The sequence below is a fragment of the Aquarana catesbeiana genome, linkage group LG02 (genome assembly GCF_042186555.1).
Source record: "Aquarana catesbeiana isolate 2022-GZ linkage group LG02, ASM4218655v1, whole genome shotgun sequence".
Lineage (NCBI taxonomy): Eukaryota > Metazoa > Chordata > Amphibia > Anura > Ranidae > Aquarana > Aquarana catesbeiana.
This window is the reverse complement of record NC_133325.1, coordinates 92502337-92526933: the sequence shown is the minus strand read 5'-3', so window position 1 is coordinate 92526933 and position 24597 is coordinate 92502337. Positions and strand designations below refer to the sequence as shown.

At 40.8% G+C, this 24597-nt stretch overlaps 1 protein-coding gene across 3 annotated transcripts in view; it reads left to right on the top strand.

Annotated features, from left to right (window-relative positions):
• Positions 1-23610, top strand: part of LOC141127055 (uncharacterized) — a 174829-nt gene extending 151219 nt beyond the window's left edge. For all 3 annotated transcript variants that reach the window (XM_073613198.1, XM_073613197.1, XM_073613196.1), the window contains exons 32-36: positions 419-468; positions 6787-6853; positions 12786-12908; positions 17098-17166; positions 20874-23610. In XM_073613198.1, the coding sequence (XP_073469299.1) occupies positions 419-468; positions 6787-6853; positions 12786-12908; positions 17098-17166; positions 20874-22354 (1790 nt within the window). In that variant the 3' untranslated portion in view covers positions 22355-23610. The remainder of the gene's footprint in view (positions 1-418; positions 469-6786; positions 6854-12785; positions 12909-17097; positions 17167-20873) is intronic.
• The last annotated feature ends 987 nt before the right edge of the window (positions 23611-24597 follow it).

Here is a 24597-nt window from a genome sequence, read left to right as displayed (position 1 = left end):
CGTACGTGCCATTGCTTCAGTTGCACTGTGCCGTTTGCGGCGTCTCCGCGCGCATTCGAGGGAGTGACGTCATCGCGGCTCTGGCCAATCAGAGCACCAGAGCCGTGATACCCAAGAGCAATCCCCGGGTGACATGTCGGCCTGAGGGGGAGACGAGGAAGGCTACGGGTGCTTCGTTCTCAGGTAAGTACATCATAATGAGCTAGTATGCTATGCATACTAGCTCATTAAGCCTTTATCTTGCAGGGTGTGTTTTTAGTTTTATTTTGGCAGGAGGGTTTACTTCCTCTTTAACAATAATAAAAATAGGATCTGATATGCAGGGAATACAAGTAGCTGCTTTTGGTGCCTATAGAACAGGATGTGTGCAAATGTAAAAGTTTAATCCCCTGATGTGGTTTTTTTGAATTCTTTTCAGGATTTCCTACAAATGTTGACAAGCCGATGAATTTAAGCATTGACCAAAAAGTAAGAATTTCCTGAACTTCCTTTATTATGCCCAGTAAAAACTTAAATTAATGTAGTAAATGTGCCTTGCATGTGATTATATTGTTGGCGCTTTGCTCCAAAAAGAGTCCCTTGTTCTACTATAATATACAGTGGGGCAAGAAAGTATTTAGTTAGCCACCAATTGTGCAGTCTTCCCAGCCTGGTGCAAGTCTACAATTTTGTTTCTGGTGTCCTTCGACAGCTCTTTAGTCTTCACTATAGTGGAGTTTGGAGTGTGACTGTTTGAGGTTGTGGACAGGTGTCTTTTATACTGATAACAAGTTCAAACAGGTGCCATTAATACAGGTAATGAGTGGAGAACAGAGGAGCCTCTTAAAGAAGAAGATACAGGTCTGTGAGAGCCAGAAATCTTGCTTCTTTGTAGGTGACCAAATACTTATTTTCCACCATAATTTGCAAATAAATTCTTTCAAAAATCATACAATGTGATTGTCTGGATTTGTTTCCACATTTTGTCTCTCATAGTTGAGGTATACCTATGATGACAATTACAAGCCTCTCTCATCTTTTTAAATGGGAGAACTTGCACAATTGGTGGCTGACTAAATACTTTTTTGCCCCACTGTATTATCAACAACAGTACAAAATAAGATTTGGCACTCTCAACGTACAAATGGGAGTGCAGAGGAGGGAAAATAAAAGGAGATAGAGAACCACTGAGGGTATAGATGGAAGATGTACCAAGGATCAGGGATGAGATTAGGAAAAAAGATGAACAACTGGGGGGGAGGTTAAAAGAAAACATGAAGGAAGGGGAGGAAAAATTAAGCTAGAGGGTAGCCTTGGACAGACTCTGCTAGAATGAGCATTACCTCATCAGAAAAGCTGAAGGAATTCCAGTAATACCAAGTCCTGCTGTTTAATTTAATTTTTCCTTCCTTATTGCTTGTTTAATTTGATTTGATCTATTTGAGAGAGGATCAAGTTCTGCATCTACCTAAGGTCCTTCACTTTGGTACATACATTCACTTTTTACAATCTGTTCTGTGGGAGTAAGACAGGTGTCCTTGACATGTAGATAGTGGATATACTATAACAGTTGTGCTGTCCCTTGTCTTTCCTATGATAACATTTTACTGAGACTAAAACAAATGTACATTGCTGTTTGTACATCTCACAAAAGTGAGTACACCCCTCACATTTTTGTAAATATTTTATTATATCTTTTCATGTGACAACACTGAAGAAATGACACTTTGCTACAATGTAAAGTAGTGAGTGTACAGCTTGTATATCAGTGTAAATTTGCTGTCCTCTCAAAATAATTCAACACACAACTCAACATGTCTAAACCGCTGGCAACAAAAGTGAGTACACCTCTAAGTGAAAATGTCCAAATTAGGCCCAATTAGCCGGTTTCCCTTCCCGATGTCTTGTGACTCGTTAGTGTTACAAGGTCTCAGGTGTGAATGGGGAAGCAGGTGTGTTAAATTTGGTGTTATCGCTCTTACTCTCTCATACTGGTCACTGGAAGTTCAACATGGCACCTCATGGCAAAGAACTCTCTGAGGATCTGAAAAAAAGAACTGTTTCTCTACACAAAGATGGCCTAGATTATAAGAAGATTGCCAAGACCCTGCAGCATGGTGGCCAAGACCATACAGCGTTTTAACAGGACTGGTTCCACTCAGATCAGGCCTCACCATGGTTGACCAAAGAAGTTGAGTGCACGTGCTCAGCATCATATCCAGAGCTTGTCTTTGGGAAATAGACGTATGAGTGCTGCCAGCATTGCTGCAGAGGTTGAAGGGGTGGGAGGTCAGCCTGTCAGTGCTCAGACCATACGCCGCACACTGCATCAAATTGGTCTGCATGGCTGTCGTCCCAGAAGGAAGCCTCTTCTAAAGATGATGCACAAGAAAGCCTGCAAACAGTTTTCTGAAGACAAGCAAACTAAGGACATGGATTACTGGAACCATGTTCTGTGGTCTGATGAGACCAAGATAAACTTATTTGGTTCAGATTGTTTCAAGCGTGTGTTGCGGCAACCAGGTGAGGAGTACAAAGACAAGTGTGTCTTGCCTACAGTCAAGCATGGTGGTGGGAGTGTCATGGTCTGGGGCTGCATGAGTGCTGTCGGCACTGGGGAGCTACAGTTCATTGAGGGAACCATGAATGCCATCATGTACGGTGACATACTGAAGCAGAGTATGACCCTTCCCTTCAGAGACTGGGTCGCAGGGCAGTATTCCAACATGATAACGACCCCAAACGCACCTACAAGGTGACCACTGCCTTGCTAAAGAAGCTGAGGGTAAAGGTGATGGACTGGCCAAGCATGTCTCCAGACCTAAACCCTATTGAGCATCTGTGAGGCATCCTCAAACGGAAGGTGGAGGAGCGCAAGGTCTCTAACATTCACCAGCTTCGTGATGTCATCATGGAGAAGTGGAAGAGGACTCCAGTGGCAACCTGTGAAGCTCTGGTGAACTCCATGCCCAAGAGGGTTAAGGCAGTGCTGGGAAAAAATAGTGGCCACACAAAATATTGACACTGTGGGCCCAATGTGGACATTTTTACTTAGGGGTGTACTCACTTTTGTTGCCAGCGGTTTAGACATTAATGGCTGTGTGTTAAGTTATTTTTAGGAGACATACAATTTACACTGTTATACAAGATGTACAGTCACTACATTGTAGCAAATTGTCATTTCTTCAGTGTTGAAAAGATGAAAAGATATAATAATATATTTACTAGAGGTCGACCGATATATCGGCGGATATTTGGCGTTTTTTATTTAATCGGCATCGGCGGATTGTGCTCATAAAAAAGGCAGATTATGTGACTTGCAAATGACTTCTGTAATAGAAGTCAAAGCAAGTTGCCTGAAGTCTTCTGTGAAGACTTCTCTCCTTCTCTGGGCAGCCTGCCAAATCTGATAAAAAGAATCTGAAGAGATACAATGTTTACACTTATCAATGGACTGAACTCTGTGTGTAGAAGCTCTCAGTTTAACCATTTAAAGACTAATAGGGCGTACACACGGTCGGACTTTGTTCGGACATTCCGACAACAAAATCCTAGGATTTTTTCTGACGGATGTTGGCTCAAACTTGTCTTGCATACACACGGTCACACAAAGTTGTCGGAAAATCCGATCGTTCTAAACGCGGTGACGTAAAACATGTAAGTCGGGTCTATAAACGAGGCAGTGGCCAATAGCTTTCATCCCTTTATTTATTCTGAGCATGCGTGGCACTTTGTCCGTCGGATTTGTGTACACACGATCGGAATTTCCGACAACGGATTTTGTTGTCGGAAAATTTTATCTCCTGCTCTCCAACTTTGTGTGTCGGAAAATCCGATGGAAAATGTCCGATGGAGCCCACACACGGTCAGGATTTCCGACAACATGCTCCGATCGGACATTTTCCATCGGAAAATCCGACCGTGTGTACGGGGCATAAATCTTTTCTGACACTTGTTGCTTACAAGTAAAAATCCTGTATTTTCTGCTAGAAAATCACTTAGAACCCCCAAACAGTATATATTCTTTTTAGCAGAGACCCTAGCGGTTGTTGCAATATTTTATGTCACACGGTATTTGCGCAGCGGTCTTTTAAACGCATTTTTTTTTTAAAATACACTAATGAATTAAAAAAAAAACTAAGCAGTAAAGTTAGCCCATATTTTTTGTCCAAAAGTTTTGATTACCTGTTTTTGTGTATTCAATATTTAAGATATAGTTTTTTTTTTAATCTAAATTATACATACAAGTGTACTGACTGGAGGTTTGTTTTGTTTAATAAATGTTTAAATGTAAAAAAAATTCTGTATCACTTATTACTTAAGGTTGCTTTCACACTGGAGATGTTAACGGTAAAACACTGCTAGTTTTAGCGGCGCTTTATCATCATTTTAGCGGCGCCATTCGGCTGCTAGCGGGCGCTTATAACCCAGCTAGCGGCCGAGGAAGGGGCTAAATGCGCCGCTGCCGAAATGCTTTGCAGGTGCTTCGGCAGCGGTGCGCATTCATTTCAATGGGCAGGAGTGATGGAGCAGCGGTATACACCGCTCCAAAGATGCTGCTTGCAGGACTTTTCTTTTAACATCCTGCCAGCGCATCGCCTCAGTGTGAAAGCACTCGGGATATCACACTGAGACTGCAGGGGAGCCGTTTTGCAGGCACTTTACAGGCGCTATTTTTAGCCCAAAAGTGCCTGAAAGTGTGAAGGGGTCTAACTGTTAGATTTTATGAGATGGAGGGAAAAAAAAAAAAAAAAAAAAAACGGCCTAACATATCTGCCCAAAAAAATCGGCATCATATATCGGCCATCGGCCACCGCGATTTCTAAATATCGGCATCGGCCAGAGAAAAACCCATATCAGTCGACCTCTAATATTTACAAAATGTGAGGGATGTACTCACTTTTGTGAGATACAGTATGTCAGCCTTTGCAGTTAGCACCCTTACTGGGCAACTGCTGCGATTTAATTATTTGCCACATTTAGTGAGCCTCAGCTGATTTGTTCTATATTTACAGGAAAGCAATAAAGCACAGTCACTGTTTAGCACTACTAACTAGTAAGCATAGCATGTACAATGGATATAAAAGATCTACACACCCCTGTTAAAATGTCAGGTTTCTGTGATGTAAAAAAAATGAGACCAAGATAAATCATTTCAGAAATTTTGTCAACCTTTAACGTGACCTGTAAACTGCACTACTCAGTTGAACAACAAACTGAAATCTTTAGGTGGCGGGAAGTAAAACTAAAAAACTAAAATAAGATGGTTGCATAAGTGTGCACACCCTTACACTAATACTTTGTTGAAGCACCTTTTGATTTTATTACAACGTTCAGTCTTTTTGGGTATGAGTCTATCAGCATGGCACATCTTGACTTGGCAATATTTGCCCACTCTTCTTTGCAAAAATACTCCAAATCTGTCAGATTGTGAGGGCAACTCCTGTGCACAGCCCTCTTCAGATCACCCCACAGATTTTCAATCGGATTCAGGTCTGGGCTCTGGCTGAGCAATTCCAACACTTTAATCTTCTTCTGGTAAAGCCATTCCTTTGTTGATTTGGATGTATGCTTTGGGTCGTTGTCATCATGAAAGGTGAAGTTCTGCTTCATGTTCAGCTTTCTAGCAGAAGCCTGAAGGTTTTTTTGCCAATATTTACTGGTATTTGGAACTGTTCATAATTCTCTTTACCTTGACTAAGGCCCCTGTTCCAGCTAAAGAAAAACAGCCCCAAAGCATGATGCTGCCACCACCATGCTTCATTGTGGGTATGGTGTTCTTTTGGTGATGTGTGTTTTTGCACCAAACCTATCTTTTGGAATTATGGTCAAAAAAGTTCAACCTTGGATTCATGAGATCATAACACATTTTCCCACATGCTTTTGGGAGACTTCAGATGTATTTTTGCAAAATTTAGCTGGGCTTTGATGTTTTTCTTCATAAGAAAAGTCTTCTGTCTTGCCACTCTACCCAATAGCCCAGACATATGAAGAATACGGGAGATTGTTGTCACATGTACCACCTAACCAACACTTGCCAGATATTCCTGTAGCTCCTTTAATGTTGCTGTAGGCCTCTTGGCAGCCTCCCTGACTAGTTTTCTTCTCGTCTTTTCATAAATTTTGGAGGGACGTCCAGTTCTTGGTAATGTCACTGTTGTGCCATATTTTCTCCACTTGATGATGATTGTCTTCACTGTGTTCCATTGTATATCTATCGCTTTGACATTTCTTTTGTACCCTTCTCCTGACTGATACTTTTAAACAATGATATTCCTTTGATGCTTTGGAAGTTCTCTGCGGACCATGGCTTTTGCTGTGGGATGCAACTAAGAAAAGGTCAGGAAAGACCTACCAGAACAGCTGAACTTTATTTGGGGTTAATCAGAGACACTTTAACATGAGTTTGAATGTTATTGCTTAATTCTGAAAACAGCTACATCCCCCATTATAAGAGGGTGTGCACACTTATGCCACCACAATATTTTATTTTTTTATTTTTACTTCCCCTCCCTAAAAGATTTATGTTTGGTTTTCAATTGAGTTGTGCAGTTTATAGGTCATATTAAAGGTGGAAAAAGTTCTGAAATTATTTATCTTTGTCTCTTTTTTTTTACATCACAGAAACCTGACATTTTAACAGGGGTGTGTAGACTTTTTATATCTACCGTATATTGTTTTATTTCTTAAAGCTAGTTATATTCACATGTACTGTATATAAGACACTTTTAAACCACTATATATATTCTATTTCACTATAAGCGAAATGTATCCTGATAGTAAAACATCTCTAATGATTGCTTCTAGATTAAACTGATTGAGAGTTATAAGGAGGCTGAAAAACAGATGTCAAGAACTGGAGACACGACAAAAGGTTGGTTTAACCAATTAAAGACTGCCTACCGCATATATACTGTGCCAGGGCGGCTCTTTTGCGCGAAACGACGTACCTGTACAATGTTTCATGCGCATGCCGCCGGCATGGAGGGGGAGCTGATGCGCCTGTCTGACAGACCTGTATTCCGCTGGTCACCCACGATCGCCTCATAGAGTGGCAGAACAGGGACCTGCCTATGTAAACAAGGCAGATCCCCATTCTGACAGGGGAGAACATGGAGATCGTGGCAATCTCTGTGTTGAAAAATATTAAATGAGCAATAGCGCCAAAGATACAAAGCAATCAATATTGTAATGCCGCACCAAAAATTTGTGAAAACTAATAAAACATAAAATAATAGAAAAATTGAGCGCAAAACCATATAAATATGTATATGAATATGAAATCACCGAATCATGCGTGAGTGCACCGTATGTACTAGCACATATATCAAAATATGACACCAAAACAGTCCAGCATAAGTGATAAAATTGTATCTAAAAAACATATGTATTAGTTCAATTCTGTATATGTATTGACTCCAACACCATGCCTTGCTAAAGTGCAGTGTGCTTGATTCTTATTAAACAAAAAGTGCTTTACCCGAAGTGTCATATAAATCTGCTCACCAGATGTCTCTGGCCGCAAAGTGACCACCAGGCATGGAATAGAGGGAAAAAACTTTTCTCCGCTAGCTGGGATCCTCCAAGCCAGATATAGCTCCAATAGCAATCAGATTCATTCAATCAGGAATGGTGAATGGTAATTCCTCAAAAGGATAATTCCTCAAAGTATTACACTCTGAAGTGTAAACCCAACGCTCCTTATCTTTAAATCTGTGAAGAATGGCTAACCCATAAACAAGCCACAGAGAGGCAATATAGTGCAATACTGTCTTTAATAAAAAAAGCACTTACATGCCAATGTAAAGTACAGCATATAGCAGCACACCTGGGGGATGAGGCAGAGGCCGGTCCGTCATTCGGTGTGTAAAATGGGAAGCACAGCATGCGTCTCAGCTGGGAATGGAAGTGCAAACTCCTGTATCAAGTGTCCCAAGCCTTGTCTTCTCACAGAGAGGCAGAACGGGGATCTGCCTTTGTAAACAAGGCAGATCCCTATTCTGACAGGGGAGAACATAGAGATCAACTGTTCCTAGTAATCAGGAACAGCGATCTCTGTGTTGTTCCTGTCAGTACCTCCCCCACACATTTAGAAACACACTGAGGGAACACAGTTAACCCTTTGATCGCTCCTGATGTTAACCCCTTCCCTGCTAGTGCCATTTATACAGTGATCAGTGCATTTTTTTTTAGCACTGATCCCTGTATTGGTGTCATTGGTCCCAAAAAGTGTCACTTGGTATCAGATTTGTCTGACCGCAATGTCGCAGTCCGGCTAAAAATCGCTGATCGCCGCCATTACCAGTAAAAACAATTTAAAAAATGTAAAGTCTATAAATCTATTTCGTAGTTTGTAGACGCTATAACTTTTGCGCAAACCAATCTATATACGCTTATTGAGATTTTTTTTACCAAAAATATGTAGCAGAATACATATTGGCCTTAATTGATGAAGACATTTTGTTTTTTTACGTTTTTTTTTTCGGATATGTATTATAGCAGAAAGTAAAAAAAAATTAAATTTTTTTAAAATCGTCAGTCTTCTTTTGTTTATAGCGCAAAAAATAAAAGCCACAGAGGTGATCAAATACCACCAAAAGAAAACTATAGTTGTGGGAAAAAAAGGAGATTAATTTTATTTGGGTACAACTTCACACGACCGCGCAATCGTCAGTTAAAGTAACGCAGTGCCGTATCGCAAAAAATGGCCTGGTCATTAAGGGGGAAATCGTTCCGGAGCTGCAGTGGTTAAAATATAACTCCAAATGTGGTATAGGTCATTAGACATTATAAAACAATTCTTCCTGACCACATCTGGTTTCTCAGCTCAGCATAGATGATAAAATAATTACCCTATAGGTTATATGAAATATATAGGTATCAACACCAATGGTCAAGATAATATGGAATAGCCCTTAAGGAGATGGCAGCATTCCTCTCAGCCATACTCTTTCTAATATTGCTACCTTTTAATACTGATATTTCAATTACTAGTTGGAAAGCGCTGTATGTGAGTTTCCGGTATTACAGAACTGGGTCTTCACTGCATTAATAAATCATTAGTTTTACTATAGTCACACGCGCTACCTTCTAATAAAGTATACTGTACCTCTCTTTAAGCAGCACGTCAGTACTATCATTTGTTCCCACTATATACCTCCTATCCAACAATCTGTCCATGTTCTATATATCCAAATACCACCATATCTTTCTATGAATTATATATTCAATCAATAGACTTATTCTACATTTACCATAAAATAACGTGCACTGATGTAAACATTATTATTATTATCATTATACAAGATTTATATAGTGCCAACAGTTTGCACAGCGCTTTACAACATAAGGACAGACAGTACAATTACAATACAATTCAGGAGGAATCAGGGCCCTGCTCGTTAGAGCTTACAATCTGGAAGTGCACTATAACTTAAATATTATGCACACCAAAAGATCTCCAATTTTATACACCAAAATCCATAATCCCAAATATTGTCCATCCTGCTGGGAAATGAATAAAGCCCTTGTGACAAAATATATTCTTCATTTATCGGCGTATAACACGCACTTTTTTCCCCTTAAAATCACAGTCACGCCCAGTCCCGCCCTATGATTGACATAACACAGGGACTGGGTGTGACTGTGAGCAGAGCTAGCCGAACCTAGCCGAGTACACTCGGCTATCCATGTATATCGGCGGCGCTCGGCTCCACTCACAGTCCCGCCCAGCCTGGGCGGGACTACAAGAGGAGCCGAGAAGAGCCGAGGACCGGCTCTGTGTATCTCGGCGCCGGCTGCACCATTTTCAAACTGCAGTGACACAGACAAGTCACTGCAGTTTGACTGCAACCTGGGCAAGGCTGCAAATGTCACTGACAAGGATGTCAGTGTGGGCACACAAGGCCACCAGGGATGCCGTATCTGTTGATCATCAGTGGTGGCCATCCCTGGTGGTCCTGGTTCTATCCCTGGTGGTCCTGGGTGGGCATCCGCGGGGGGGGGGGGGGCTGTGCTGATAAATAATAAGCACCGACCCCCCCTGTCAGGAGAACAGCCGATTGGCTCTTCTCTACTCGCGTCTGCCAGACGCGAGTGAGGAAAAGCCGATTAACGGCTCTCTCTGTTTACATCGTGATCAGCCGTGATTGGACATGGCTGATCAGGTGGTAAAGAGTCTCCGTCAGAGACTCTTTACCTAGATCGGAGTTGCAGTGTGTCAGAGTGACACCCCGCAACAACGATCACCGCGATGTGCGCTCCTGGGGGAGCACAGAGGCTTGTTATTCTGATCACGTCATATGACGTCCGGTCAAAATAACACAACCACTTTGCACTGGCAGGTATATATATATATATATATATATATATATATATATATACATATATATATATATATATATACATGTATATATTTATATATATATATATATATACATATATATATATATATATATATTTTTTTTTTATATATATATAATTGTATGTATTCGACTTTTTAACCACTTCAATATAGGGCACTTTCCCCCCTTCCTGCCCAAGCCAATTTTCAGCTTTCACCGCTGTCTCTGTTTAAATGACAATTGCGCGGTCATGCTACACTGTACCCAAACAAAATTTTTATCATTTTGTTCCCACAAATAGAGCTTTCTTTTGGTGGTATTTGATCACTTCTGCGGTTTTTATTTCTTTCTCCCTGGAGGAGCACAGCGGCTTGTTATTCTGATCACGTCATATGACGTCCGGGCAGGATAACGCCGTCATTTTGCTTTATGGCGGGCAGCAAGTGGTTAATTATCATGAATTTATTGTCGGCCATTATCGGCACCTTTAGCGCAAGAAAAATGCACCCCTTTAAATTCTATGTATGTTTTCACACTGGTCCCTTGTGCTTCCGTTGTGGTGTTAAAAATTTAGCTTGCTGCATTTTTGGTCAGTTAAGAAAAACACACCTCCCCATTGAAAACGCAGCAAGAACGCATCAATACCGCACCCATGTTACATTTTTAATGTGGTTTTTGAGTCACATGACCTATGAAAATCACAAGATAAGCACAGTAAAATCACAGCAAGCGTTTTCGGCATCTTTTTCCTCTATGGGCAACACCATTTTCGCCTGCCGAAATTTCGGTGCAGCTCTAATTACATGCAAGGAACAAAAGAAACATAATTTTTGCTTGCATTTCATTGGATCAGTGTTTCTCAATTCCAGTCCTCAAGGCGCACCAACAAGTCATGTTTTCAGGATTTCCCTCAGATGAAACGGCTGTGGTAATTACTAAGGCAGTGAAACTGATCAAATCACCTGTGCAAAATAATGGAACGCCTGAAAACATGACCTATTGGTGCACCTTGAGGACTGGAATTGAGAAACACTGGATTGGATACTGGAAGTCAGCAGAGCTTCCCCTAATTTACTAAGCTGTAGAGCACAGGTGTCAAACACAAGGCCCGCAAGCTGAATCCGGCCCTCCAGGCCATTTTATGTGGCCCTCACACCTCTCCTGCAGCTGCAGGAGAGCTCCAGCCCTCCTCTGGTCCACCTCCAGACCCCTACTTTGTGCTTTCAAGCAATGCATCCAGCTTCTTCCAAGCAACAGCATAAGGAAAAGGGGTGCACTGTGATGTTAGGGAGAGTGGGGGGAATCAACTTCTGATGGTGGGGTGGCTCTTGACATCTAATGTAAGGGGAGGGGATACGCTGGACATCTAATCTTACAGATACAACTGGCCCTTTTGAGGACAATCATAATGCTGATGCGGCCCACAATGAAATTGAGTTTGACACCCCTGCTCTAGAGCAACAGCTCTTACAGAGTGTACAGTCTGTTTGCTTTTAGTAATAATACCTAATACCCTAAAATTCACTAAACTGACACCATTTGCGGAAATGTGTCTACCAGGCCCTTCGAGCAAAGGCCTAATCTTTAATATCTACAAAGTGCTGACCTCACCCCCCCCCCCCCAATCCCCAGTCTAACATTTCTACATGAAAAAATGAGAGCAGATTCTTGGGCAAATAATATGGTCCCAGGCTTCCAAAAGCTCAATCTGTAGTTTGTATAAAGAGAACCAATACAAATTACACTTTCAATTTTAGCAAACCCCACAACTGCTTTGTACCATTGTGTACATTAAGGATGGGCTCAGGAGTGTTCGCAACTCCACGCACACTAGCCCGCCAGGAAGCTGACCTTCCACAGCGCTAATCACAGGCACTGAGACGTTTCCCTGATCCGTGGCTGCACAGATCGGGAAATGTCTCACTGCCTGTGATTAGCGCTCTGGAGTGTCAGCTTCCTGGCGGGCTAGTGTGCGTGGAGTTGCGAACACTCCTGAGCCCATCCTTAGTCTACATTTTCATCAGTAAAAAAATATGCATATAGCAGTGTACAAGAGGCCTACCTGGAAGAATGAAATGCATGTTCTTACTTGAACTATGATCTGCTTCCTTTGCTGCAATCTATGATTGGCTTGTATACTTCACACTTATTATTTTGCGCTTATCTTAAAAATCATTATAAAGTCAGTTTTATGAAAAAAATTATGCCAAAGACCATGTGGTGGAACTTTACATGGTAAACCTATAAACTGATTTAATTGTAAATTGCAAACACAATTTACACCAGAGAGAAATATTCTATTCTTTTGATATTGGCTTTCCTCAGATCTAGGCAAGTTATATTGCTTAGCAAGATGATTTCCCATTGGTGGTGTAGGGTTCCTGAACTTTGCATACTGAATATTGCCTTCTCATTCATCGTTTTCCTATTACAAAATTCGAATAATTTTGAATATGTTTATAGCAGCTCAAGCTTTCTGGGATTTGTGCCGAGAGAACAGATGCCAAGAATTCTTGCTAACCCTGGCAATGTGCTACATGAAATCGGTCCTTCACGAGATTGTACACGAAGAGCCCAAGGACAGAGGTATCCTTATTATTGCTGCTATTAATTACCGAGAAAATAGATTCAACTATTCAACAGTAATTGTAAAGTAAAACTGAAGGAAAATCTTTTTTTTTTTTTTTTTTTTTCAGTTTTGGATAGAGTGAAGAGGTATTCGAACACTTTTTTTTACTGCTTCCTATGCTCCTGTTAGGGAGATTAACCCTCTCTATTTGTCATGTTTACTGAGGTAATCCAAAGTAAAAGTGAAAAATAAATTCCAATTTTTGAGTTGCCCCTGAAAAAGTAATAGAAGGAAATTTTCCAAAGAGGACACTAACTCTGGTGACAACAGGGGATTCCCTCACATTGAAGGGATTTCCTCTCACTTCCTGTTTGGCTATGGAGCGGGAAGTGAAGGGAAATCTCCCGAATGAGACACAGATGGCAAAAAAAAAACCCTGACACGGATTATAATCCTCCCTTACTCTATCCAAAATGAAAAATGTTTTGCTATTTGTTCTACTTTACCGGCTACATCTATATACACCAAATTGACATGGTTAGCTTTGTCTTTCTTTTAATAAAATATGTTAAAGCTGAACTCAGTGCAAATAGCTAAATACACATGTGAAATATGTATGTGTGTGTGTGTGTGTGTGTATATATATATATATATAAGCTGTTAACCGCTTGCACGTACAGGCATATTAACGTACCTGTACGTTGCCCTTTAAGAAGCTGTTTGCGCACGCACCCGCCGCAAGCTCCGTGAGTGTGATCGCGGGTCCCGCGGACTCGATGTCCGCGGGGATACCCGCGATCGTCTCACGGAGAGGAAGAACGGGGAAATGCTGATGTAAACAAACATTTCCCCATTCTGCCTAGTGACACTGACACTGATCACAGCTCCCTGTAATCGTGAGCGGTGATCAGTGTTGTGTCACACATAACCCCTCCCCCCCACAGTTAGAATCACTCCCTAGGACACACGTAACCCCTACAGCGCCCCCTAGTGGTTAACCCCTTCACTGCCAGCCACATTTACACAGTAATCAATGCATTTTTAATCGCACTGATCGCTGTATAAATGTGAATGGTCCCAAAAGAGCGCCAAAAGTGTCCGATCTGTCCGCCATAATGTCGGAGTCACGATAAAAATCGCTGATCGCCGCCATTACTAGTAAAAAGAAAATTATTAATAAAAATGCCATAAAACTATCCCCTATTTTGTAGACGCTATAACTTTTGCGCAAACCAATCAAAAAAACGCTTATTACGATTTTTTTTTTTTTTTTACCAAAAATATGTAGAAGAATACGTATCGGCCTAAACTGAGGAAGAAAATTTTTTTTTATATATTTTTTGGGGATATTTATTATAGAAAAAAGTAAAAAATAATGCATTTTTTTCAAAATTGTTGCTATTTTTTATAGTGCAAAAAATAAAAAATGCAGAGGTGATCAAATACCACCAAAAGAAAGCTCTATTTGTGGGGAAAAAAATACGTCAATTTTGTTTGGGAGCAACGTCGCACGACCGCGCAATTGTCAGTTAAAGTGACGCAGTCCCGAATCGCAAAAAGCGCCAGCCAAATGATCCGGGGCTGAAGTGGTTAAACCTGTCAAAGTAGTTGTATTTCTGTACATCCAGTTTTGAGATTTACACAGCTCTGCCACACAGCACTATCCTGTTTGGAAGGGGACCTGAACTTTGTCTGCTGCAGTTTCCCTTATATGTCTCCTCCCCACCCTCATCCTGTGACAGGACAGAAAAAGAAGCACCAACTGATAAGCTTATCTTTCTGTCACTGTTCTTTTCTCCTATCAGCATTTATTTTTTTAAGCATATGAGCACTGCAGGCCACCAATAAAGATGTAGGTACTTATACAGTTTGTCAAAAAAAATTACTTTTGATGCTATAGTAATGCATACCGAGCTGCATTCATTTGTATCTTTATATCTGCCTAGAGTTCGACTTTAAAATTTACTGTGAAAATTAAACAGTTTACCCCAATTCCCCATATAAAATGATATTTCACCTCTCAAAATTTTCTTTTTCTTGTTTGTCCTGGTTACAAGGAAGCCAAATGTGTGTATTCAGTTTTACTGTTTTGCTTTTGTTTTCTACTAAATCCATACAGCGGGTAAAATATGGATTGAACACGCCACCATTTTTCTAGGTAAATATATTTCTAAACGTGCCATTGACATGAAATTTTCACCACATGTCGGTAACAACCCATGCAATCCATACATACAAAGAAACCAAAACAAATAAGTTCAGAAATGAAGTTATGTGTAATAAAATGGAATGACACAGGGAAAAGGTATTGAACACGCTAACCGAAATGTATTTAACTTGGTACAAAATTACAAAATCCTTTGTTGGTAATGACAGCTTCAAGACACCTCTTGTATGGAGAAACTAGTCGCATGCCATGCTCAGGTGTGATTTTGACCCATTCTACCATACAAACAGTCTCCAAATCTTGAAGGTTCTGTGGGCCTTTTCTATGAACTATGATCTTTAGTTTTTTCCATAGATTTTCTTTTGGATTCAAGTCAGGTGATTGGCTGGGCCATTCTAGCAGCTTTACTTTCTTTCTTTGAAACCAATTGAGAGTTTCCTTGGCTTTGTGTTTGGGATCATTGTCTTGCTGAAATGTCCACCCTTGTTGCATCTTCATCATCCTGGTAGATGGCAGCAGATTTTTATCAAGAATGTCTTGGTACATTTTTCCATTCATCCTTCCTTCAAAGACATGAAGTTTGCCAGTACCGTATGATGAAAAACAGCCCCACACCATCATGTTCCCACCTCCAAACCTCACTGTTGGTATGGGGGTTATTTTTGGGGTGATGTGCAGTGCCATTTGACCTCCAAACATGGTGTGTATTATGTCATCCAAAGCATTCAATTTTGGTCTCATCTGACGAGTCTATATTATCCCAGTATTTTTGTTTTGCTGCAAACTTTAAACGACCTTCAACATGCTTTTTCTTCAGCAATGGAGTCTTGCGTGGTCGGCCATGGCGGTTGAGTGCATTACTTATTGTTTTCTTTGAAACAATTGTATCTGCTAATCCAGGTCTTTCTGAAGCTCTCCACAAGTGGTCCTTGGCTCTTGGACAACTCTTCTGATAATCCTTTTCACTGTCAGAAATCTTGGGAGGAGCACCTGGGCAAGGCCAGTTTATGGTGAAATTAGGTTCTTTCCACTTCTAGATTATGGCCCCAACAGTGCTCATTGGAACATTCAGAAGTTTAGAAATCCTTCTGTAACTAATGCCATCAGTATGTATTGCAACAATAAGGTTGTGAAGGTCTTGAGAGAAAGCTCTTTGCTTTTACCCATCATGAGATGTTTCTTATGTCACACCTTGGTAATGAGACACCTTTCTATGGGCCATCAGTTGAGACTGAACCAGGTGATATTAATTTGCACTGACAAGAGGCAGAATTGCTTTCTAATTACTGATAGATTTCAGCTGGTGTCTTGGCTTTTCATGGCTTTTTGCACCTCCCTTTCTTCATGTGTTCCATACTTTTTCCCTGTGTCATTCCATTTTAGTACACATAACTTAATTTCTGAACGTATTTGTTTTGGTGCCTTTGTATGTATGGATTGCATGGGTTGTTACCGACATGTGGTTAAAATGTCATGTCAATGGCACCTTTAGAAATATATTTACCTAGAAAAATGATGACGTGTTCAATACTTACTTTACCTGCTGTATGTGTATATATTTAATATATGGCACATTTCTGATAGGTTCCATAATGGGGAACATGCTGTATACTTTGAGCCTTTATGAAACCACAAGGAGATATTCCATACCTCCCAGCTATATGACTACAAAAACAATAAAGCCCACCTCCAGCCACAACAAAAAAAATACCCTTGTGGACTCTCCCACTTTGCAAGAGTTAAATACTCATTGTGCCCCACCATGTACAGTAGAGGGTTAATAGCCTGCATTGTACATGATGATGCAGAGTGACTGCCTACATTCCTGAGCTTTGAAGAGGAAAGTACAGATCAGCGAAACTGGTAAGTATACTGCCTCTTTTTGATTTAACAAGCTTTTAACCCTTGCAGCTCAGGGGAGCCCACTACAAGGGTATTTTTTTTTTCTGTGCCCAGGGTTGAGCATTAACAAATTTACTAGTTAACCTTTTCTGGGTCTGGATAACTCCTGTTGACCTTCCAATTACTTTTATCTTCAGACTTTGAGCAAGCATTTGCCTTTCTCCAAGCAAGTGGATGTTTTGCTGATTTTACAAATGGAATAGAAGGTAAAAATCTATATAGCGGATATTTTTTATATATTCTGTAGAAAGGTGTTCTGTGTATATAACAAAGGAACCCTCGTGAAAGGTGTTATTGGATTTAACTGAATAGGTTCCACTAACAGAGTATGTTTTCTTCACAATGAGGTAGGGACAGTGCGCTTATTAGTGATTTAGGAGAACTGTTCAAATTTTCAGTAATGACTGTCACAGATTTCCAAAGGTAGATAGATGTGCATGTCCCAGGGCCTAGCAAGCACATAACGCAAATACTAATAGGGTTGCACCGATACTGAGAATTTGCACGTGTACTTGTACTCATGCAAATGCTCCGATGCCTAATCTGACACCTCCAGGCTCCGGCAGCGCCACATGAAGAGACATCGCGCAAGGGAGTTGGAGTCGTGTTGGAACTGTCACGCGCTCATTCCCGTTGGAGGCGTCAGAACACTGCGACACCCATCTTGGTACACCCCGTACACCAAGCACTCACCTGCAGTAAGGCTTGCTAGTTGTTACACACAGCCAAGTTATGTTACACACAGCCAAATCAGTGCTGCCTTTCAGTGCCCATAAGTGCCACCGATCAGTGCTGCATAATAGTGCCGGATATTAGTTCCACCCCATCAGTGTCCTTCAGTGCTGCCTCATCGGTGCCCATCAGTGCCACCTATCAGTGCTCATCAGTGCTGCATATCAGTGCCACCTATCAGTGCCCATTTTACAAAATTGTGCTTTGCAAACGGTCACATGACATTAAAAAAAAAGTAATTGTAAACAGGAAGGGGCCATCCCCAAACTGTTCCCACAAAGTTGGGAGCATGAAATTGTCCAAGATGTCTTGGTATGCTGATGCCTTAAGAGTTCCCTTCACTGGAACTAAGGGGCCAAACCCAACCCCTGAAAAACAACCCTAAACCATAAACACCCCTCCACCACATGATTTGGACCAGTGCACAAAGCAAGGTCCATAAAGACATGGATGATCAAGTTTGGGGTGAAGGAACTTGACTGTCCTGACCTTAACCCGATAGAACACCTTTGGGATGAATTAGAGTGGGGACTGTGAGCCAGGCCTTCTCGTCCAACATCAGTACAAGAGAGAGAAGGACGGCGCCCTCTAAATGCAGCATGTATGATAAAAGTTTTTATTACAATGGATAAAAAACACTCACATTTGAGTTGCTAAAAGCCAGCATATAAAATGGTTTCATCCGCGTGTTATATGCTAACCATTTTATATGCTGGCTTTCAGCAACTCAAATGTGAGTGTTTTTTATCCATTGTAATAAAAACTTTTATCATACATGCTGCATTTAGAGGGCGCCGTCCTTCTCTCTCTTGTATAGTCTCAGAGCTGCTTCTAGCTTTTATAGACTGGCTGCCTTCTACATACTCAGCATTCATTTTATCCTTACATGGACTAATACCTGAACTTATTGTGAAACATTAAACATTACCACCAAGTTCCCCCTCCCGGGAACCTTAAACCCACCTATCCTCCCCCCCGCCTTTATATTTATGTGTACCTAGCTACATCCATTGTGCGCCATATTAACGCCCGATTGCATATCTCGTCCAACATCAGTGCCTGACCTATGTGCTTCTGGAAGAATGGTCAAACTTCTTATAGACACACTCCCAAACCTTGTGGACAGCCTTCCCAGAAGAGTTGAAGCTGTTATAGCTACAAAGGGTGGGCCAGCTCAAAATTGAACCCTACGGACTAATGCCCCGTACACACGGTCGGACTTTGTTCGGACATTCCGACAACAAAATCCTAGGATTTTTTCCGACGGATGTTGGCTCAAACTTGTCTTGCATACACACGTCACACAAAGTTGTCGGAAAATCCGATCGTTCTGAACGCGGTGACGTAAAACACGTACGTCGGGACTATAAACGGGGCAGTGGCCAATAGCTTTCATCTCTTTATTTATTCTGAGCATGCGTGGCACTTTGTCCGTCGGATTTGTGTACACACGATCGGAATTTCCGACAACGGATTTTGTTGTCGGAAAATTTTATCTCCTGCTCTCCAACTTTGTGTGTCGGAAAATCCGCTGGAAAATGTCCGATGGAGCCCACACACGGTCGGAATTTCCGACAACACGCTCCGATCGGACATTTTCCATCGGAAAATCCGACCGTGTGTACGGGGCATAAGACTGGGATGCCATTATAGCTCATGCACATGTAAAGGCAGGTGTCCCAATACTTTTGGTAATATAGTGTATGTGAACGGCCTAATTGGAAACAATGTATTTTCATGACACATGCATTTTTATGCACTGCAAAAGACACGTAAAAGTGCACAGGTGTGAACCCGGCCTTTAGCTGTATTACTGCATCTGATTTTCAGCTGAATGTTTTAGATCTTCTATACTTTTTATTACAAACATGAGACCCCTGGTGTTCAGAAGCTGCAAAATCTGGCCAGGCGACAGATACTATATAGTCAATCCCAAGAAGAAGACAGGTTGATGAGTTCTGCAGTCAGTGGTGTTCTGCAGCCAAGATGGATATTTCAGGTTTGGTAGATGCTGAAGCTTTAGACCATGTGTTGGCTTTGTATATTTCTTAGAGAATTGTTCAGAATTATGTGTTTAGTTCCTGGATCTGCACACCTTCTGTGGCCATTATGAGGGGTCTCTCCCTGTTGGATCCTTTATTTTATCTTATGAAGAATGCAACAGCTGAGTTAGACAAATGTATACACAACTTCATTGTCTAACTTCATTTGTCATATACCCTAGCAGGTAGCTTGAAATATCCAAGACATATAAGAAGTCAAGAGTTGACTCCGCTCAACAGGTTCTACCTATAAGTAAAAAAATCAGTTTTGGATGGACGGGACAGGTAATTTAGTAGTAATTAACACACATCCTTACTCCAACAAAACTAAAATAAAGATTGATAGCTTCTGGCCTCGTAACTCTGGATTTGGTAAACCTTTTATCTTGAGTAAAAGATGTTAATGAGTAAAATAATTTAAAGTGGTTCCCTGCATTACGGTAAAAAAATCCTCACTTGATACAGTGCTGTGCCTGTGTGCAGTGCTGCTGTATATCACATCAAATGAGCAGAGAGAGGGGCATGAACCACGCTGTGCATATCAATAGACACACAGAGCAGGGCTTAGGAGCGGATTGCTATGCTGGCACATGGAGAAGATGAGGAGCCTAGAGCACCAGTGGGGGACCCAAGAAGAGGAGAATTCGGGACTGCTCTCAGGTAAGTACAAGCCTGTTTATTGTATAATTGAACGAAGAAAAAAAAATGAAGGCTTACAACCACTTTTAAGAAAAAATATTTCTAGCAACACATATACAAAAATGTACATGCATACATATAAAATAATATACTCTTCTTATGAGAAAGCACCAATATGTTACGGCATTACTTCCATGCTCTTCAATGACCAATCTCTTTGCAGGAGCAACTTATATATAAGTGCTGGCTTTCTCAGGAGGAGGAAAGGGATAGCAGAGTAGGTGTTCTGTGATCCTTGGGGACAGAAGGCAAGATTAGCAGTGGAATAAGAAACATACACTGTATATTTGGTGTAGTAAGTGTTACATGCAATAAGTAAATACCCTTCTCTGGACTGAAAAGGGCAGAATTACAGTGGTTACAAAGGTTTTGGTGGTTTTACTTTGCATCCAAAATCTAACAAAAACAACTATTAATGTCATAGTGTATTTATTTCACAGATATCCAGGCAAAGAACAATTCCAGGACTACTAGCAGAGAGACATGCAATGAAAGTGATTCAGATACTGCTGGTTCTTGTACAGACGTGAAAGACCAAGGAGAAATCACCAGAGATGAAGACCCTGATGGGATGGAATCTGAATCATGTGAATCATCCCAAATGAGCAACAAAGTAGGGCAATGTACAAGAGATGAAGACCATAATAAAGTGGAAACGGAATGGTCCAAAACATCTTTATTGTCAGTAAACAGCAATGTAATGGAAAGCTCTAGAGTTGAAGACCACAATGGTATGCAAAGTGAATTGTGTCAATCATCTTTAGAAAGCAACAGGAAAGAGGAAAGCTGTAGAGGTGAGGGCCATGATGATATACAAAGTGAATTGTGTGAATCTTGTTCAGAGAGCAGCAGGAAAGAGGAGCCCTGTAAAGGTGAGGACCATGATGATATACAAAATGAGTTGTCTGAATCATCTTTAGAGAGCAACAGGAAAGAGGAACGCTGTAGAGGTGAGGACCATGATGATATACAAAATGAGTTGTCTGAATCATCTTTAGAGAGCAACAGGAAAGAGGAACGCTGTAGAGGTGAGGACCATGATGATATACAAAATGAGTTGTCTGAATCATCTTTAGAGAGCAACAGGAAAGAGAAAAGCTGTAGAGGTGAAGGCCATGATGATATACAAAGTGAATTGTGTGAATCTTGTTCAGAGAGCAGCAGGAAAGAGGAGCCCTGTAGAGGTGAGGACCATGATGATATACAAAATGAGTTGTCTGAATCATCTTTAGAGAGCAACAGGAAAGAGGAACGCTGTAGAGGTGAGGACCATGATATACAAAGTGAGTTGTCTGTATCATTATCAGAGAGCAACAGGAAAGAGGAAAGCTCTAGATGCGAGGACCATGATATTATACAAAGTGAATTGTGTAAATCATGTTCACAGAGCAGCAGGAAAGCGGAAAGCTGTATAGGTGATGGCTATGATGATATACAAAGTGAATTGTGTGAATCATCTTCAGAAAGAAGCAGAAAAAAGCAAAGCACTGAAAGTGACGACCTAGACAGAATGGAAATGGAATCTCATGCATCATCTCTATTTTCACCTTCAGCAAGCAGCAAAAGTGATCTGGTTCTGCCTGAGGACACCTCTTGGAGACACAGGTCTTTAGAAGAAATTCAGTTAAAGACCATGAAAACAAATTTGCGGGTTCTGAAGGTTCAACTGCAAAATTTACAGTACCAACAGCAGCAGCAACCCGAAGATGGAGATGCAAGTTTTGCCACAAACCTAATTCAGTTTCTGAGGAGAGTTCCAGAAGATAAAAAGTTGTCCACGCAAATGTCTATTCTAAATGTCTTTTCATCGGTTTTGGGTCAGCAGCCAATGTCTATATCAAACCCTGACTGTGTACCACAACAATATACAAATCCATCTTCCCCCAGACTTGGTGGACAAACTCTTCCTCCTAAGCCATAGCCATAGGCCAAAAATGTATGAGACATATACTGATAAATGGCTGCCACAGATACAGAGCATTATATACTTTGACATAATTGTCTTAAAGATGATAATAGTAATATTGTATATGAACAGATTGTTGTCGTCAAAATATCTATTTTGTGTTTCTATGTATATAGTATTTGTGTATGTTTTTGTTGTCTGCTCTGTATTCCTGACCATATAAAGAAAAGCCAGTCTTAAAGTAGAACTATAGGCAACATTTTTTTTTTCATTTTGGATAGCGTAAAAGAGGCTTAAAATCCCTGTCTGTTTTTTTTTTTTCACTGTCTGTGTCCCACTGCAGAGATTTACCTTCACTTCCTGTGCCTTAGCCAAACAGAAAGTGGGAGGAAATCCCTGCAAATTAAGAGGATTCCTTGGGGACCCCCAGGTGACCAGAACTAGGGTCCCCATTGAAAGATTTCCTCTCTATTACTTTTCTGGGGACAACTCAAAATTTGGGATTTTTTTTTACTTTCAATGATAATGGTAAACAGGACAAATAGAGGGGGTGAATCTCCCTAACTGGGACACAGACAGCAATAAAGACTGACAGGTGTTCTAAAGAAAAAAGTTTTGCCTTTAGTTATACTTTAAGGCAAAATAGATGTTTCTATACAAAAAAAAAAAATAATAATAATATTTTCACAAGGTCGAAGAAAACTGAATGAGAATGCATTGGGTGAAAGCTTGCATTAAGCCCTTTTCATATAATGGTACTATATTAGGTCCATTAAATAAAGGAAAGAGCCAATTACATTAACTTCTCTATTGCTCAATCTTCTCTAACTAACTTGAGCTAACCGAAATCTGGTTTGCTGCTAGGGGTTACTAGTATAGATAAAGCTACTGTTTGCACTGTTTTTAGGAGCTTAGTTGCACCAAAATTTTTTGGTTGCTTAGTAGCATGGTATGAACACCTTGCTGACTTGGCTTACATGTATTAATTGCAACAGGTTATGAAGGAGAATAGGGGACATTGAGCATTACAACTTTTACCCACTGGGTGACTGGATTGGTGTCATAGGACATAAAAAGATTTTGCACAGGTAACTTTATTTTTGCCAAAGGCCCTAGGAATAAATGAATCAAACTGTTTCATAATATAGCTATACTGCATTGTGCAATTATATTTTATAATTTGTTATATTTGTAAGGGCTGTATATATTTTGGTTTTATTAAGGTTGGATGGTGTATACTGAAGCCAAATAAATAAAATATTTTGGTTGATTTTGAAAGTTGTTCATTATAAAAAAAATGATTGGGAACATAGTTATATTTCTCTTTATAAGAGGCCACTGAGCTGTCAATGCTGACTTCCTTCCAAAAATGTAGTTTTCTGGCTGCTATCCTGACTTGATTAGTTTTTGAGTCACTGGCCTGGAACATGTACACAGACCAGTGAAGTCAACAGTCCTTATGAGCAAAGTACGCCAAATTAGTATACCACTGAAGGCCCATCCAGACTACTCACAACAACCATATGTGCCAAATTTGTGTCTGTCCGGTCCTTTTTCAGTAATGTACACAGATCTCACAGTCACAACAATCAGAAGTTTTAATCAGCTTTATTGCATATTACTAGATGGAAATGTCATGCTGATCAGCTCTAACACATTTCACTTCACTAAGGGCGGGGTAATCCTGTTTAATTGGGGACAGAAGGCTGCTAAGTGGTAGCATAGAAATATTAATTGTATGCATTCTGTAGCTTTAAGAAGTTTATTGCTGTTATGGAAGTCTATGTATAAACCCCCCCCCCCACCTTCCCAACCTTGAGCCCCGGCATAGAGTGAAATGTGTCACATCGGAGGAGCGTAATGGGCAGTTTGCTTCCATCTGTCTGCAACAAAGCTAATTGAAATGCATGATTCATGTGCTTAATGTGGTTGTGAGAGACAGACATCTTTCCCCAAGTACTGTTTTTATGGCGCCAGAAATGCCAAGGGCACCAAAATGTAGGTAATAAGAAAGCTAAACACTTATGTATCATGTGATGATCCTCACCACTTCTGGCCGCGTTGGGTACATATACTATACATGTCCTTACCACCCCCACCAACAACAAGCAACCTGGGATTCACTGAAATTTGAGTGCAGGGAAGGAGGAGCAGACATAGCCTAAAGCGCTTCCCCCGATGGTAAAAAGGCCAGTGTAAAGGGAAACAAACAAAGGCCCAGCCCTGACCAACTGACCATGGCAGGCCTCCGTGTGCTG